At 40.5% G+C, this 14275-nt stretch overlaps 1 protein-coding gene across 3 annotated transcripts in view; it reads left to right on the top strand.

Annotated features, from left to right (window-relative positions):
* Positions 1–8435, top strand: part of TEC (tec protein tyrosine kinase) — a 107410-nt gene extending 98975 nt beyond the window's left edge. For all 3 annotated transcript variants that reach the window (XM_090266910.1, XM_090266908.1, XM_090266909.1), the window contains 4 exons: positions 3445–3509; positions 6234–6352; positions 6437–6594; positions 7758–8435. In XM_090266910.1, coding sequence (XP_090123036.1) covers positions 3445–3509; positions 6234–6352; positions 6437–6594; positions 7758–7841 — 426 coding nt within the window. In that variant the 3' untranslated portion in view covers positions 7842–8435. The remainder of the gene's footprint in view (positions 1–3444; positions 3510–6233; positions 6353–6436; positions 6595–7757) is intronic.
* Positions 8436–14275: the final 5840 nt, after the last annotated feature.

Raw genomic sequence — 14275 nt, forward strand, 5'->3', positions numbered from 1 at the left:
AATGCTGCAGTAAATAATGGCTGTGCATGTGTCTCATCAAAATCCTGTTTTCATTTCCTTTCACGTAGTGAATCTATTTTTAATTGTTTAAGAACCCTCCATATTGTTTTCCATAGTGGTTGGACTCATTTAAATTCCCATTAATTTACATACATAAGGGTTTCCATGTTACCACATCCTTGCCGCCACCTGTTGTCCTTTGTCTTCCTGATGATAGCCATTTTCACAGGTATAAGGAGATAGCTCATTGTGGTTTTGATTTGCATTTCCCTGATGATTAGTGGATATTGAACATCTTTCCTTCTTCCTGTTGGCCTCTTTGATGTCTTTGGAAAAATATTTACTTAGTTTTCTGTCCATGTTGTTGATTTTTGTTGTATTAGTTCTTTGTGTATTTTGGATATTAATCCCTTATCTGATACATGGTTTGTGAAATGTTTTTTTCTCATCACGTGGGTTGCTGCTCCCTTTTGTTGATTATTTCCTTTGCCATGCAAAATGTCTTGAGTTTGATGTAGTCCAATTTGCTGATTTTTACTTTTGTTGTTGGCACTTCTGGTGTATGTCCGAAAAATCATTGCCAAGACCAATATCAATGAGTTTCTTCTCTACATTTTCTTCTAGGAGTTTATGGTATCAGGTCTTATGTTTGAACCTTTGATCCATTTCAAGTTAATTTTTGTAAGTAGTGTGAGATAGGGGTTCAGTTTCTCTGTTCTGCATGTTTCTCCAGTTTTCCGAATGTCATTTGTTGAATAGATTCTTCCCTTGTTGAGTGTTCTTGGCTTCTTTGTGGAGTATTAGTTGACTATAAATGCTAGGATTTAATTCTGGGTTCTCTCATCTGTTCCATTGGTCTATTTCTATGCCAGTCCCACACTGTATTTATTACTATGCCTTGTATAGTGTAGGTTGAAATCAGTAAGTGTGATACCTCCAGCTTTGTTCTTTTTTTTTTTAGGATTGCTTTGGCTATTCAGGGTCCTCTGTGGTTCCACACACATTTATGATTGTTTTTCTATTTCTGTGAAGAATGCCTGTGATATTTTGATGGGGATTGTGTTGAATTTATAGATGGCTTTGGATGGTATGGCCATTTCAACAGTATTTGTTCTTCTGATCTGTGAATATAGGATGTCTTTTCACGTGTTTGTGTCTTCTTTGATTCCTCTCAGCAAAGTCTTGTATTATTTATTGTACAGATCTTTCACTTCCTTAAATTTATTTGTAAGTATTTTTTGGTTTTGATGCTATTGTGACTGGCATAGTTTTCTTTCTTTCTTTTTTTCTGATGCTTTATCATTAGTGTAAATGAATGCCACTCCTGCCACTTCGCTGATTAATTCCAACAGTTTTTTTATTGACTCTGGGATTTTCTGTATGTAAGATCATATTGTCAGCAAATAGCAACACTTTTAATTATTCCTTCCCAATTCAGATACCTTTTATTTCTTTATCTTTCCTAATTGCTCTTAGCTAGGTCTTCTAGTCTATGTGGACTAGGAGTGGTAAGAGTAGTTAGCCTTGTCTTGTACCTGATCTCAGAAAAAACTGTTTCAGTTTTTCTCCATTGATTATAATGTGAGCCGTGGGTTTGCCATATATGGCCTTTATGATGTTGGGGTATGTTCCTTCTATAATCAATCTGTTAAGGTTTTTTATCATAAAAAGATGTTGTATTTTGTTGAACGCTTTTTCTGTGCCTACTGAGTTGATCATGTGATTTTTATCCTACATTGATGTGATGAATTATACTTGCTGGTTTGCATATGTTGAACCATCCTTGTCTCCCAGCCATAAACCCCACTTGATCATGGTGTATAATCCTCTTAATATGTTCTTGAACTTTGTTTGCAAGTATTTTGTTGAGAATTTTTGCATCTGTATTGATCAGGGATTTGGTCTATGGTTTTCTTGTTATATCCTTATCTGGTGTTTGTATCAAGATAATGCTGGCTTTAAAATGAATTTGGAAGTATTCTCCTTTCCTCAATATTTTAGAAGAGTTTGAGGAGAATTGGTATTAATTCTTCTTTAAATGTTTGGAAGAATTTACCAGTGAAGCCACCTGGCCCTGGAGTTTTCTGTGTTTGGAGTTTTTTGATTACTGACTCTCTCCTGACTCACTATTGGCTTGTTCATATTTCCTCCTGATTCACTCTTGGCGGGGGTTGTGTGTTTCTAGAAATGTGTTCATTTTTTCTAGGCTATGTAATTTGTTGGCATTTAATTGTTCATAGTAGTCTCTTACAATCTTTGTTTTTCTGTAGTATCAGTTAAATTGTTTCCTCTTTTACTTCTAATTTTATTTGTCTTTTTTTTCCTCAGCTAAATGTTTGTCAGTTTTGTTTATCTTTTCAAATAACCAGCTTTTAATACTGGTCCTTTCTGTAATTTTTCTGGTCTCTGGTTCATTTATTTCTGCTCTGATTTTTATTATTTCCTTCCTTCTGCTAACTTTGGGCCTAATTTGTTCCTCTTTCTAATTCCTTGAAGTGTAAAGTTAGGTTGTTTATTTTAGATCTTCCTAATTTTTTAATACATGTATTTGTTATGTGGAACTTTCCTCGGAACTGCTTTTGTTTCATTGCACAAAATGTGGTATGTTGTATTTTCATTCGTTTTGAGATAATTTTTTATTTCCCTTTTGATTTCTTTTTTTGACCCACTGGTTGTTGAAAAATGTGTTGTTTAGTATCCACATATTTAAAGGTCTACTCACTTTCCTACACAGTTACCTCTTTGTGTGGTGGTGAGTGCTCAGTTTTATTCTGTTAGCAAATCTCAAGCTTAAATAGAATTTTTTTTTTTTTTTTGCTATTGAGTTGTATGAGTTCCTTACATATTTTGTATATGAACCTATTATCAGATATTTGGTTTGCAAATATTTTTTCTCCATTCTGTAGTGAGGCAGAAGAGCCTAGGTTTATGCTTGTGTATATAATTGAGCCCTGGACAACATGGAGGCTAGGGGACCCAGCCCCCACACAGTGCAAAACCTGTGTATAAGTTTTGACTGCCTCAGATCTTAGCTAGCCATTGCCTTCTGTTGACTGGAAGCCTTACCAATAAAATACACAGTCAATTAGCAAATATTTTATGTTTTATGTATTATATACTGTATTCTTACAATAAAATAAACTAGTAAAAATATTATTAGGAAAAACATAAGGAAGATAAAATACACTTATAGTACTGTATATATTTATTGAAAAAAAAAATCATGTGTAAGTGGACCCATGCAGTTCAAACCCATGGAGTTTGGGGGCCTGCTTTAATGTTGGAGACATTTCGGTAGCTGTACAAACCATTCTTAAAGAGACATTTCCACCCTCTGCAGATGTTGACTGGGACAAACCTAATTTAATATAAACAGAAATTATGTTTTCCTACTTTTATTGTGGAACTTTGTAATTAATATATCATTATAATGTTATTTTCCAGGCTGCCAGAAATTGTCTAGTAAATGAGGCAGGAGTAGTGAAAGTATCTGATTTTGGAATGGCCAGGTAAGTCTGAGTATATGTGAATATTTTCTATCAGTTATTTTATTTTATTGTTTAAGTATATTTTATTGATTATGCTATTACAGTTATCTCAATTTTTCTCCCTTGGCCTCCCTCCACCCAGTACCCCTTTTCCTCTAGAATCCCCCTCTCCCCCTTAGTTCATGTCCATGGGTCATATATGTAAGGTCTCTGGCTTCTCCATTTTCTATGCTATTCTTAACTTCCCCTATTTTGTTCCTACCAGTTATGCTTCTTAATCTCTGCACCACTTCCCCATTCTTCCCCTCCCCCCTCCCGGCTGAATACCATCCAAATGATCTCCATATCTATGATTCTGTTTCTGTTCTAGTTGTTTGCTTACTTTGTTTCTTTGTTTTTAGATTATTACTGTTAGTTAGCTTTGGCTTTTTCTCAAGTACACCAATTATTGAGAAGTTCTGATTGTTTAATGCTTTATTATGTGATATTCACCTTAGCCTGTAGAATGAATAAAAATGGAAATAATCTTCACTAACGAAGCAGAAAGGCAATCTTGTTAACTAGCTGTTCTGAAACAAATAAATTCATTAAAATAAACAAGTAAATACTGTGTGAATTGTTGTTAATAATTCTCTCCACTAGGTGGTGGTATAGTCTGTTAAACACACTTCATTCTTTTCTCCCTGGTGTGTGGATTAGAGTTCTAGAATCTTTTGTTTTCACAGAAATCTGTTCAAGGGGTCAAGTTCTTAGAATACCCAAATCAGTGGTGTTTCATTTGCTTAATTTTTGTAAGTTTAATTTGACTCTCTTTAGTTTGTCCTTCTTTAGTTTGTCCCTCTGTCTGTTCATTCATCCATACATCCACCTAGAAGAAATGGGGCGCCTACTACGTTCTAGGCTCAATGCTAGACTGAACCATAGTGGAGAGGCCCTGCCCACCTGCAGCTCATATTCCAGAGGAGGGTGGAACACAGGACCCGAGACAGGCAAAGAGGGGAAGACACAGAGTGGTGTGACTGAGCAGGGGCCAGTGAAACACATTCTTGGGGCCAAATCTGACCTGTCTCTTTATGTACAGCCTGCAAACCAGCAATGGCGTTCACATTTTTAAATGGTTGGGAAAAAATTAAAAGACTGTAACACATGAAAGTTCTCTGAAATTCAAGTGTCCGTGTCCATAAATGAGGCATTCCTGGGGTACGCCTCTCTCATGAGCTTCTGTGGCGACTGCAGCTGCTTTCACACCACAAAGGCAGAGCGCAGGGGTTGTGACCAGGCTGTCTGGCCCGCACAATCTGAAATACTCATTCTCTGGCCCCTAAGCTAGAGATAACTTGGGGCTGGGGGCGGGGTGGGTGCTGAGAGCTGGCGGGGGAGGGGTGCTGGGGGCGATTTTAGATCTGGCTCTCTGCAAGGCCTCTTTGAAACTGGGGTATTTGACTGAAACCAACACGGCAGAAAGTAGCCAGTTTGGTAAAACCCGAGGATAAAATATTCCAGGTGGAAGAAACAGCAAGTAGAAAAGTTTGAAACCTGAGAGAAGCTTGGCCTGCACAAGGAATCTGAAGAGTTGGGGTGGCTGGCCCCTTGCCAGCACAAAGAGCATTAATAAAGGGAAGCAAGGACCAGGTAACTCAGGTCAAGTTCAGCTCCTAAGGAAACTCAGGACCCAGGGAAGTTAGAAAGCTGTGCTATTCTCAGAAAGGGGGCCAGAACTGCTGATGGTCAGTGCTCTTTGTTTGCTTGACATAAAGATGGCCTGTATCTGGCAGGCAGGCCTGCAATTTTACATGTTCAATTTTTATATGTTTGGCTTTCATGAAATCTGTGCTTTTATATCAGCTCCTTTGAAATATGCCTTATACATTAAATTAAGATTCCCCTGATTGACAAACAAGTTGGCCCAGGCCGTGGTGGCATGTCACCATCTTTGTCTATACAGCAAAGGAGGTTTGTGCGATTATTTGAATATTTTTTCAGGGAACTTGTTAACTTTGTATGTTCATTTAATACACAATCACATTCCTCTCGTAAATACATATGGAACACATCATAGAAAGGGCTGAAGTTATCATATGTACCACTCCAATCAAGGATTCTCCCAAGACATAGCCATTGTTATCAGCTTTTATGTATTCTTCCAGAAGGATATCATAAGTATGCTCCCATAAGAAAATGGTCTAATACTGTTTTGAGTGTCTGCATGTGTATGCATGCGTGTAGGAGTAGTGTTGTGGTTTATAAATATATACTCCACCATTGACATATGTCGTTTTGCAATTTTCTTTTTTTGTTCACTGTAGTTTTAAGTTGTGCTCTGTGGAATCGTGGAGGCTAAAAGCACGTGTGTCTCCAAACACTTCTCACCACTTCCTTTAGTGCAGCTTTGCTTTAGATGTTTCACATGTGGGCCTTTGGGTAAAACTTGGTAACAGCATAGCTTACAAAAAAACCTTGCAATCTATTTTATTGTATTCTGCCTCTATTGCTTATTAAAAAAGAAAAACAAACAAAAACAAAAGTACAGATACTAATGTTACAATATATCCATTTCAAATGCTTAAATAAAGCTGAGGTGGAAATCACTAGGCGTGGCCACCGAGGCAAACATTTAGCTTCAACAGGATGCTTGTTGGACTTTAGTCAACTGTGTTTTTGATTCAAAGGGGAAAAAATTAAAGAACGTGTACAAAATGCAGATTGTAACTCAGAGGTGTAAGCCTGTGATGTGTCTTACTCTAGGTATGTTCTGGATGATCAATACACAAGTTCTTCCGGTGCTAAATTTCCTGTGAAGTGGTGTCCACCGGAGGTGTTTAATTACAGCCGCTTTAGCAGCAAATCAGATGTCTGGTCATTTGGTAAGATCCGTGGCCCATTTTCACTCAGCTTTGCTCTGAAGGAGGAAGTGGATTCATCATTTGGTCATCCTTACTCTTTTCCAGGTGTTTTAATGTGGGAAGTATTCACTGAAGGCAGAATGCCCTTTGAGAAGAACACCAACTATGAAGTGGTAACCATGGTTACTCATGGCCACCGACTCTACCGACCTAAGCTGTCATCCAAATATGTCTACGAAGTGATGCTGAGATGTTGGCAGGAGGTATAGAATTTTGGGGTTTGTTTTTTTTTTTGAAACTCTAAAACATTTATGGATCTGGGCTTGGTAGCTTAATAACATGTAGTCTTTATAGCCTAGTGAGTTGGTGTATGTGTTACATGATTTCAAGCTCTATGTAGGAAGCCAACTCTCTCAATGCACTTCTAAATACTGGGAATAAGAATGTGAAGAAGTGGAAAATGCTAATAATTAAGATAATGAATTCAAATTGCCCCACTACCAAATGGGCACCTTTCCAGTTGCCTGAATTAGGGATTCAAGGAATAAACCTGGGAAAGTGGCTCTTCCTTCAATGGGCATCTTATATGGTTGAAATAGAGAGGATTTCTTTCTCCAAACCTCAGCTTTCTCATGTCTTTTTACTCACATTCTTTGGAAAGAGTTCCTTCCTCTTGTATTCAAATGTCACCTTATAGAAGAGATTAAACACCACAATGACTTTTGAAAGATAATAATTATTAAAAACAATAACATTAACTCCCATGTATTGTGTGCTAGACACTGTACTAAATGCTTTAGATTTAGTTCTCAAAATAACCCTCCGAGGTGCTATTACTTTTACTGTGGATGAGAATGCCAAGACTTATGAAGTTGATGCTTATCCAAGCCTGCTTAGCTACAGAGAACCAGAGTCCTGTCTGGATTCCAAAGCCCATGCTCTCAGTCATTCACTATAAACCTCCAAAGAGCAATGACTAGGATGGGCAGAAGCCTTCTGGCCAGGAAGCAGTATGAGGGGTAGAGAGTACAGCATGAGCAAAGGCAAGAAGGCAGCCATGAACTCGGTGTGTGTATATGAGGGTGGAGATTGGTTTGATTGATCAGAGAGCCCATGTGAGCGTTTTTCTGGGAAATGAAGTTAGGTAGCAAGGAGGTGGGGGATGGGCAGTGCATATTAGCAGCACTTGATTTTTCAGGCAGTAAGGAGCCTATCAGGTTCTTGAATGAGGACAGAACAGCAGTATGGTAGAAAGCTAGCCTAGCGACAACATACACAGGATAGGTTAGACCCTTTTGAAGATGCCTACATGTTCCAGCTCCAAAGCAACGAGTACCTTGCTCTAGGGTACTGTTATCTGAGTTTGAGAAATTAGTTTTGGAATGGACTCTGGAACCCACAGTTTCTCTTTGATTTTTAATTGTAGAAACCAGAGGGAAGGCCTTCCTTTGAAGATTTGCTGCGCACAATAGACGAGCTAATTGAGAGTGAAGACACTTTCGGAAGATGAGAAGCGTTGTGATCAGTGGCTTCCAGCTTCCAAAGCACAAGGAAGAAATGGCACTTCGTGGCTAATTTTTAATTTATTCAGTACTTGGATGTGTAGATGGTTTTACTTATAAAGTAAAAAACAACCTAAAAGCATCTGCTTTTAGATTACCCTTAGCTCCATGACTGAATTTCCCAGATTATGGAGATGCTGCCTTAGAGATGCTGATTAAAAGCAGTCTCACCCATTCCACAGGGCTTGGGCGCCCACCATAGGTGCCATGCCCAGGCCCCAGGCTTTGCCATTGGAGGGGTGCCCATGGGATCATGCTAGCTGGTGCCAGTGGAAGGCCAGAGTGTTTAGGAAGGGCAAGGGCATGAGAGCCATGTTCCAGTAACCTGTCTCTTCCCTTTAACTTCTGCAGAAATCTGGGCCTGGGGCATTGTCTAGAATGTGGGTTCTGGAGGAACCAAGAACCACATCGGATAAGTACTCATCTTTTGTTTTGTAAACATCTGTTTTTCAAGACTGCCAATAGTATTACATTACAAAATATTTGTATGCTGTACATATTGTAAATATATATAATATATAAAGTTATATATTTATAAGAAAGATGAGGTGTCCTTTAATTGAAATTTTTAGTTCTGTAATATATGAGCTAACCTTCTTTGACTTGGGTGGTGTCTTATAGCTGTCAACTCCTTTTTCCCCAGAGATCAAATATTACTTACAGAAGAGAAAAAATACAGATCCTTCTATCATTAACGCCCTCTCCTCGCTTAGGTGGACATGTTTGGGGGTGCCTGAACAGCTGAGGGCCCCAGCAGGACCCATGTTTGGACTAAGTGACCCTGCCTGTGGTATCCATAGCTAATTGGGGTTAGGTGGAAAATTGAGCTAATGGCAATCAATCAGTTTCTACAGCTTAAGAATCTGCCCCAGGACACACAGGCTGTAAGTGGAGGTGCTGGGCTCTGGAACAGAAGGATCAGGTGACCTTCACAACAGAGGCTACCCCCACTGTAAGCAAGACCAGGAAAAATGGAGAGTGTGGTGTATTGAGCTCTCTCCAATGGTTTTCAGGAGGTAATTGGACTTCAACTCCTGGATCTGAGAGATTGTAGACCATAGCCTCACACAGTAGACGCTGCAATCGAGTTTGTTTGAGTGGGTTTCTGACTCAAAATCTCTGACTTAGACACCTGTTGAGTGAGAGCTTTATTTTTCCTCATGAACCCAGAGAAAAGAAGCACAGGCTCCATCATCAGTAGCAGAGGCCAGGTGGGTAGAAAGCCAAGGAAGACACAAGGCCTTTCTTCAGGGTTCTGTCTGCTCTAGGGACTGTCCTGCTGTCCCCTGTGCTGGGGAGCATTGTGTGAATGCACAGCTGTTGCTCGCTTCTCTGAGCAGCACCTCCACTATGACCCTGGGGAACCATCTCTTTCCCTTTCGGTTGGTCCATCCACTGCAGGCTGTCTTCTCTCCTTCCTGATCCCCCTTATAATGGGAAAAGAAGACAGTCTCTCTCCTAAGTCTGTCACAGTCTGTTTGCTACCTTCCTCCTCATCTTTCTGTTTCACTAACCCTCATCACAAAACACGCACATCTTTCACTCAAGGAGTCAGTCATATTTGAGTTGTATGCTGCTATGGTTGTCACCCTTTTCTCCTTCATCCCTCACCTGGACTCCTCCCTTTCTCCCATCGCATCCCATCCTTCCCTTGTCACCTTGAGAAGCTGTGTTCAAAGTGCTGGATAGCACTGAAGAGAGCGAAGAGGAACAGTCCTTGCACTGTTACATTTGTAATAAATGTGGAAAACAAGGTGATACTTGACAATTGGAAACTATTTTTTCAAAAATCTTTAAATGTCTCACTAAAACTTAAAAAAAAAAAAGTTTTTACATAGAAGCATAACTAAGGCAAAAGGTGAAGTAAAAATAAAAGTATCCACCCAGAATGCTTAGAGATCTTAATCTATAAGGCAGGAAATAGGAAGGGCAATGTGAATATGCTATGTTTTCATTAGAGTTGGTCCCTTTAGTTTTAGTAAATTTTTGTTTATATTTTCCAATGGGTTGAAGGAAAGCGCCTAGGTGTATTTTTTATTATGTCGTTTTTATATTTCTTGGCCATACTATGGTCACCTTTTATGTGTCTAACTTTATTGGTTGCTCCACCTGCCCCCCCCCCCGAGCCCCAAGAAAGGTTTCCTCATATGGGCCCTGAAGTGTCTATCAAGTAGGAGAACAGAACATTCTAGAATTGGTATTCCAAAACTTAGAATCTAATTCTGTTTCTACCACTAACTGTGTCCCTTATCCTCTGCTTCCATTTCCTTCTCTGTCCAGGGAGGACTGTTTGATTTGATAGGTTTCAGGTCTCTTTTACCAAAATTTTGTGATTTCTTGAAAACGTTGTTTGCTGGGGTCGCCCACGCAGTTGGGAATGAGAAACGACTAGCCCCACCCTCAGAGATCTGGACGCAGATTGTTACACTTTCTTATATAGGCCATTGGGTTGTCACTCACAGACTTCTGAGGTTTTAGAACAGGAAAATAGGTGGGGTTAACTTTGCCCATGAGAAACACCTTGGGTGAGCTATAGTTTCAGTTGAAAGATGTGTTTTGGTGACTGGAGCACCGCCGCAGAGCTGAAGACTGTGTTGTCTCCTCGGGGCCGAAGTGCAGCCATGATCCTCTCCACCTGTAAGTGACATGGCTTTGCCATTTATCCTCCAGGCTGGCTCTGGGCATGCTGCTTGGACACCAGAAGAAGTCCTCTCTAAGGCATAGGGCTGGTGAAATTTTGAGGATAATTTCCCCAGGACTGACAGTGTTTTGTTTGTTAAAGAATTATTGTAATGGTATCATTTTAGTAAATGTACACCACTGAGAAGGCAAAAGGAAGCAAAACAAAAGCCATGTCCTTAGATCTACATGAGTGCTTGGAAACACAGTTTGAGAAGTGTTTTTAGAATGATATCTAGGATTAACTACTCAGGGTGGAAGGCGAGGAGACAAAGTTTTTGTTCTGGATCTGCTGCAGCCTCGGTGGGTCACCTGGGGCAACTGCTTGATGTCAGGTTCTCATCTATAAAATGGTGATGCTCTTTTTGCCCACCTTCCAACAAGATACCATAAAGAATCAATAGATAAAAGTGACAGGTCATTTCTGAACTTAATTATGAAGTTGCTTTGGAAGACTAATCAATCCCATGTGCAATTTTGGGAAATGCTTATTTAGCTCTGTGACTCAGAAGGCCTTAGCATACAAATAATTAAAACTATGGAAGAAAAATAGTCTTTGATTCTAATTCTGACTAAGAAACCAAACTTTAACAAAGCTCAGTTACGTCAGGTTATAGCAATCAAAGATGAACTAACTATGTTTTTCTGGTTCTGATTTTTAAGTGTCAATAGGAAAAAATGATTGCAATTTTAAAATGTTATCTGTTCATCCCTGGTTGGGTTCAATTCCTGGGCAGGACACATACAAGAAGAAACCAATAAATGCATAAATAAGTAGAACAATAAATCGACATTTTGCTTGCTCTCTCTAAAATCAACAACAATAACAAAAAAGTTGTCTATTTAAGCCAAATCACCACAGAGGACCCAACACTTGTCCGTAGAATTTGTAAAAAAATAAACTAGGCTATTCCAGTTGTACTGACCTGGATATAAATTGGGGTCTTGATCCTGTCATAGATTAAAATGGGGCTGCCTGTTATCAGACATACAGGCCAAGCAGAGCAAGGCAGAAAGAGCTAAGAGGCAGCAACCTCTTTCACCTCCCCCCGACGTCAGAATAGAGATGAACAGTGACTTAATAAAAACCTTTTTATTAAAAGCTATACGAGCATCTGTTCCTTATTTCTCCTGAGGCCAGCACTAGAAAAAAGGCTATAAATTATAATAGGAAGGATTCAGTTATATATAAAATAAATAATGGTAAAGGTTGGGACAAGGACTTGTAATTGCCCAAGGGATGAAATAAGTGCCTACCTATGGGTGGGGATATTTTGAGGATCTTTCTGTCAGGCTTGGAAGGACATGCATTTGATGAACTCTCACCATCCTTTCCCACTTCTGATCATTTGATTCAATGGTAAGAATTACCTGTGTTCTTCTACTATAAACTGCCTAGCTATATAGTTGATAGTAGAAGAGATAGGCAAAATGGTAATATTTATTGTTGACAAAAGAAAGCCAAGACAGACCTCAAAGTGTATTGCTGCGAATTAAAAAAAAAAAAAAAAAGTTTGTCTGTTTGCCAGGCCAGAGTCATTTGCCAAATATGTTTGTTGTTTTTAGGGTTGGCCTGGCAGGCTGGCCTCATCGGCTGCTGTAGGACAGCCACACAAGGAGATAACGGTGGAAAGTGGGATGTTGCTCACAATGAATGTGGGGAGAACCCAAGGGAGGTATCAGGGCACTGCTCTAATGAGGTTCAGTGTGAGAAATGGAACTCATGTTGCTAGCGTTTCTACCAACTACCAGGTGCCCCGCGGCCAGACCCAGTCCAGGAGCATTTGAGGACAGGGCCCAGGAAGGAGAGCTGGGGGTTCGAAAAGCTCACCACTCCCTGCCCCTCACCCCTGCCTCATTTCCATCTAAATTCTCTGCCTTTCTTTTCTTCCCAGTGTATAAAGGAAAAAGATAATTTTTATGAATGGTTCTTAAGACTCAGCATGCCTAAGGCGTGCCTGGGCTGCTGTTAAAATGCAAGTTCCTGGACTCATCTTCATAATTTGATCTGGAGAATGAGGGCAGGAGCCCTTAATCAGTGTCTTTCTAGGGCCTCTGTTTTCAAAGCCCTTTCTTGTTCCTTACTGTATCTGATTCCCACACCAGCCCTGCTAGGTTAGTATCTTCCATTATTACTATTAATATGAAGACAAAGAGGGTAGCTGCCTAGGGAGTGTCTAAGATGGTCCCCAGTAAAGTCCCCCCTGGTATTCACACCCTGTGAAATCCCTCTCCTCGAGTAGGAACTTGGCCTAGTAACTTCTCATGACTAGAATATGGTAAAAATGATGCAGTGGAACCTCTGACATGAAATGGCAAAAAGGTCACAGCTTCTGCCCTAGTGCTCTTGGGCTGTCTGTCTCTTGGGTAACCTGCCACCATGCTGTGAGCATTCTCAGCAGCCTACAGAGACTCCCTGTCATGAGAACCGGGGCACCGAGGCCTGCTGACTTACTGTGGGAGTGAATTTGGAGGTAGATTTTCCAGCTCAGCCAACTAAGCTGTGCCTGGACTCCTGACCCACAGAAATTGTGAGACAATAAATGTTTTATGCCTCCAAGTTTGGGGAGAATTTGTTCCCAACTTGGTGGCAAAAAGAGAAAAAGCCATAGACCACCACTTAGACTCAGGCTGGAGTTGAAAGCTCAGAAATAGAGAACTTCTCAATGTTAATATGAACATTAGTCTATATGTCTTACCTTTGGTTTGTCAGTCATTTCACTATTATCCCCCGGGAATGCCTGTCATAATTATGATCAATGTAGCCACTGTTGTCGCTGCATCTATGATGTTTCTGTGTCTTCTCATGTGCTGACCTCCAGATTCCCCTGTTGTTCCTCAGGGAAGCCCACCTGGCCAGCATCGCCTGTCCACCTCCTGCCTCCCAAGGGCCAGTGAGCACAGCTTCCAGCTCAGGGCCAACCACGGTAGCAGGGCTTGTGGCCAGCTGGGCACTTCTTCATGTCACAAGCTGGCCAGGTGGCTTGCGTGTGATTTCTGTGAGCATATCAGAAACTCAGTTCACAGACAACAAACAGTCTTCTAGGAAATAACGACTCTGAGACCTGGGGGTGGGGAGGGCTTGCGTGCAAGATGGCTGCATCCAGCTCACATCAGCTCCTTATGGAGAAGACATCAAAATTCCCACAGAGAGCAAAGAAGGGCTTCGGGGTGCTGCTCAGATGTTTGGGGACTGTGGATTGCCTGGCTGAAGCTGTGAGCAGATGAATCATCTTCAGGGAGCCTCTGCTTTTCCTTTCAGCACACTTTACTCTCAGAAACACTCTGATGCCCAGTGCCCCCTCTAGCCTCTTGGGCTTCTAGAATATGCAAGCCCCTTCACACTCAGCACCCCTTCAGGCCCTGGCCAGACCAGGCACAGTTCTTGTCTTCCACCCAAATTTATCTACCTACTGTCCCATGAGCTAGGTACCTGTTTTCTGTTAGTAAGCAATGAATCTCTTAATGTAGTCATTTACTCCTCTTACGAGGTTCCACAGACAAGGATAATGTTTTAAAACAAAACAAGTTTGGGATCTAACATAGGGTTGTTAGCTTATGTTGTCAATAGGTTTAAAAAGATTAACAACTATGGTGACCATCAGTTTTTTTAGCATTCTTGTTCAATGTGTCCTTTGAATATCAAAAGGAGGCACACACACAAAGCAAGAATAATTTAACACCTCAAATATATAGAGTGTGA

This window comes from Furipterus horrens, unplaced genomic scaffold, assembly GCF_987537825.1.
Source record: "Furipterus horrens unplaced genomic scaffold, mFurHor1.1.pri manual_scaffold_2, whole genome shotgun sequence".
NCBI classification, from domain to species: domain Eukaryota; kingdom Metazoa; phylum Chordata; class Mammalia; order Chiroptera; family Furipteridae; genus Furipterus; species Furipterus horrens.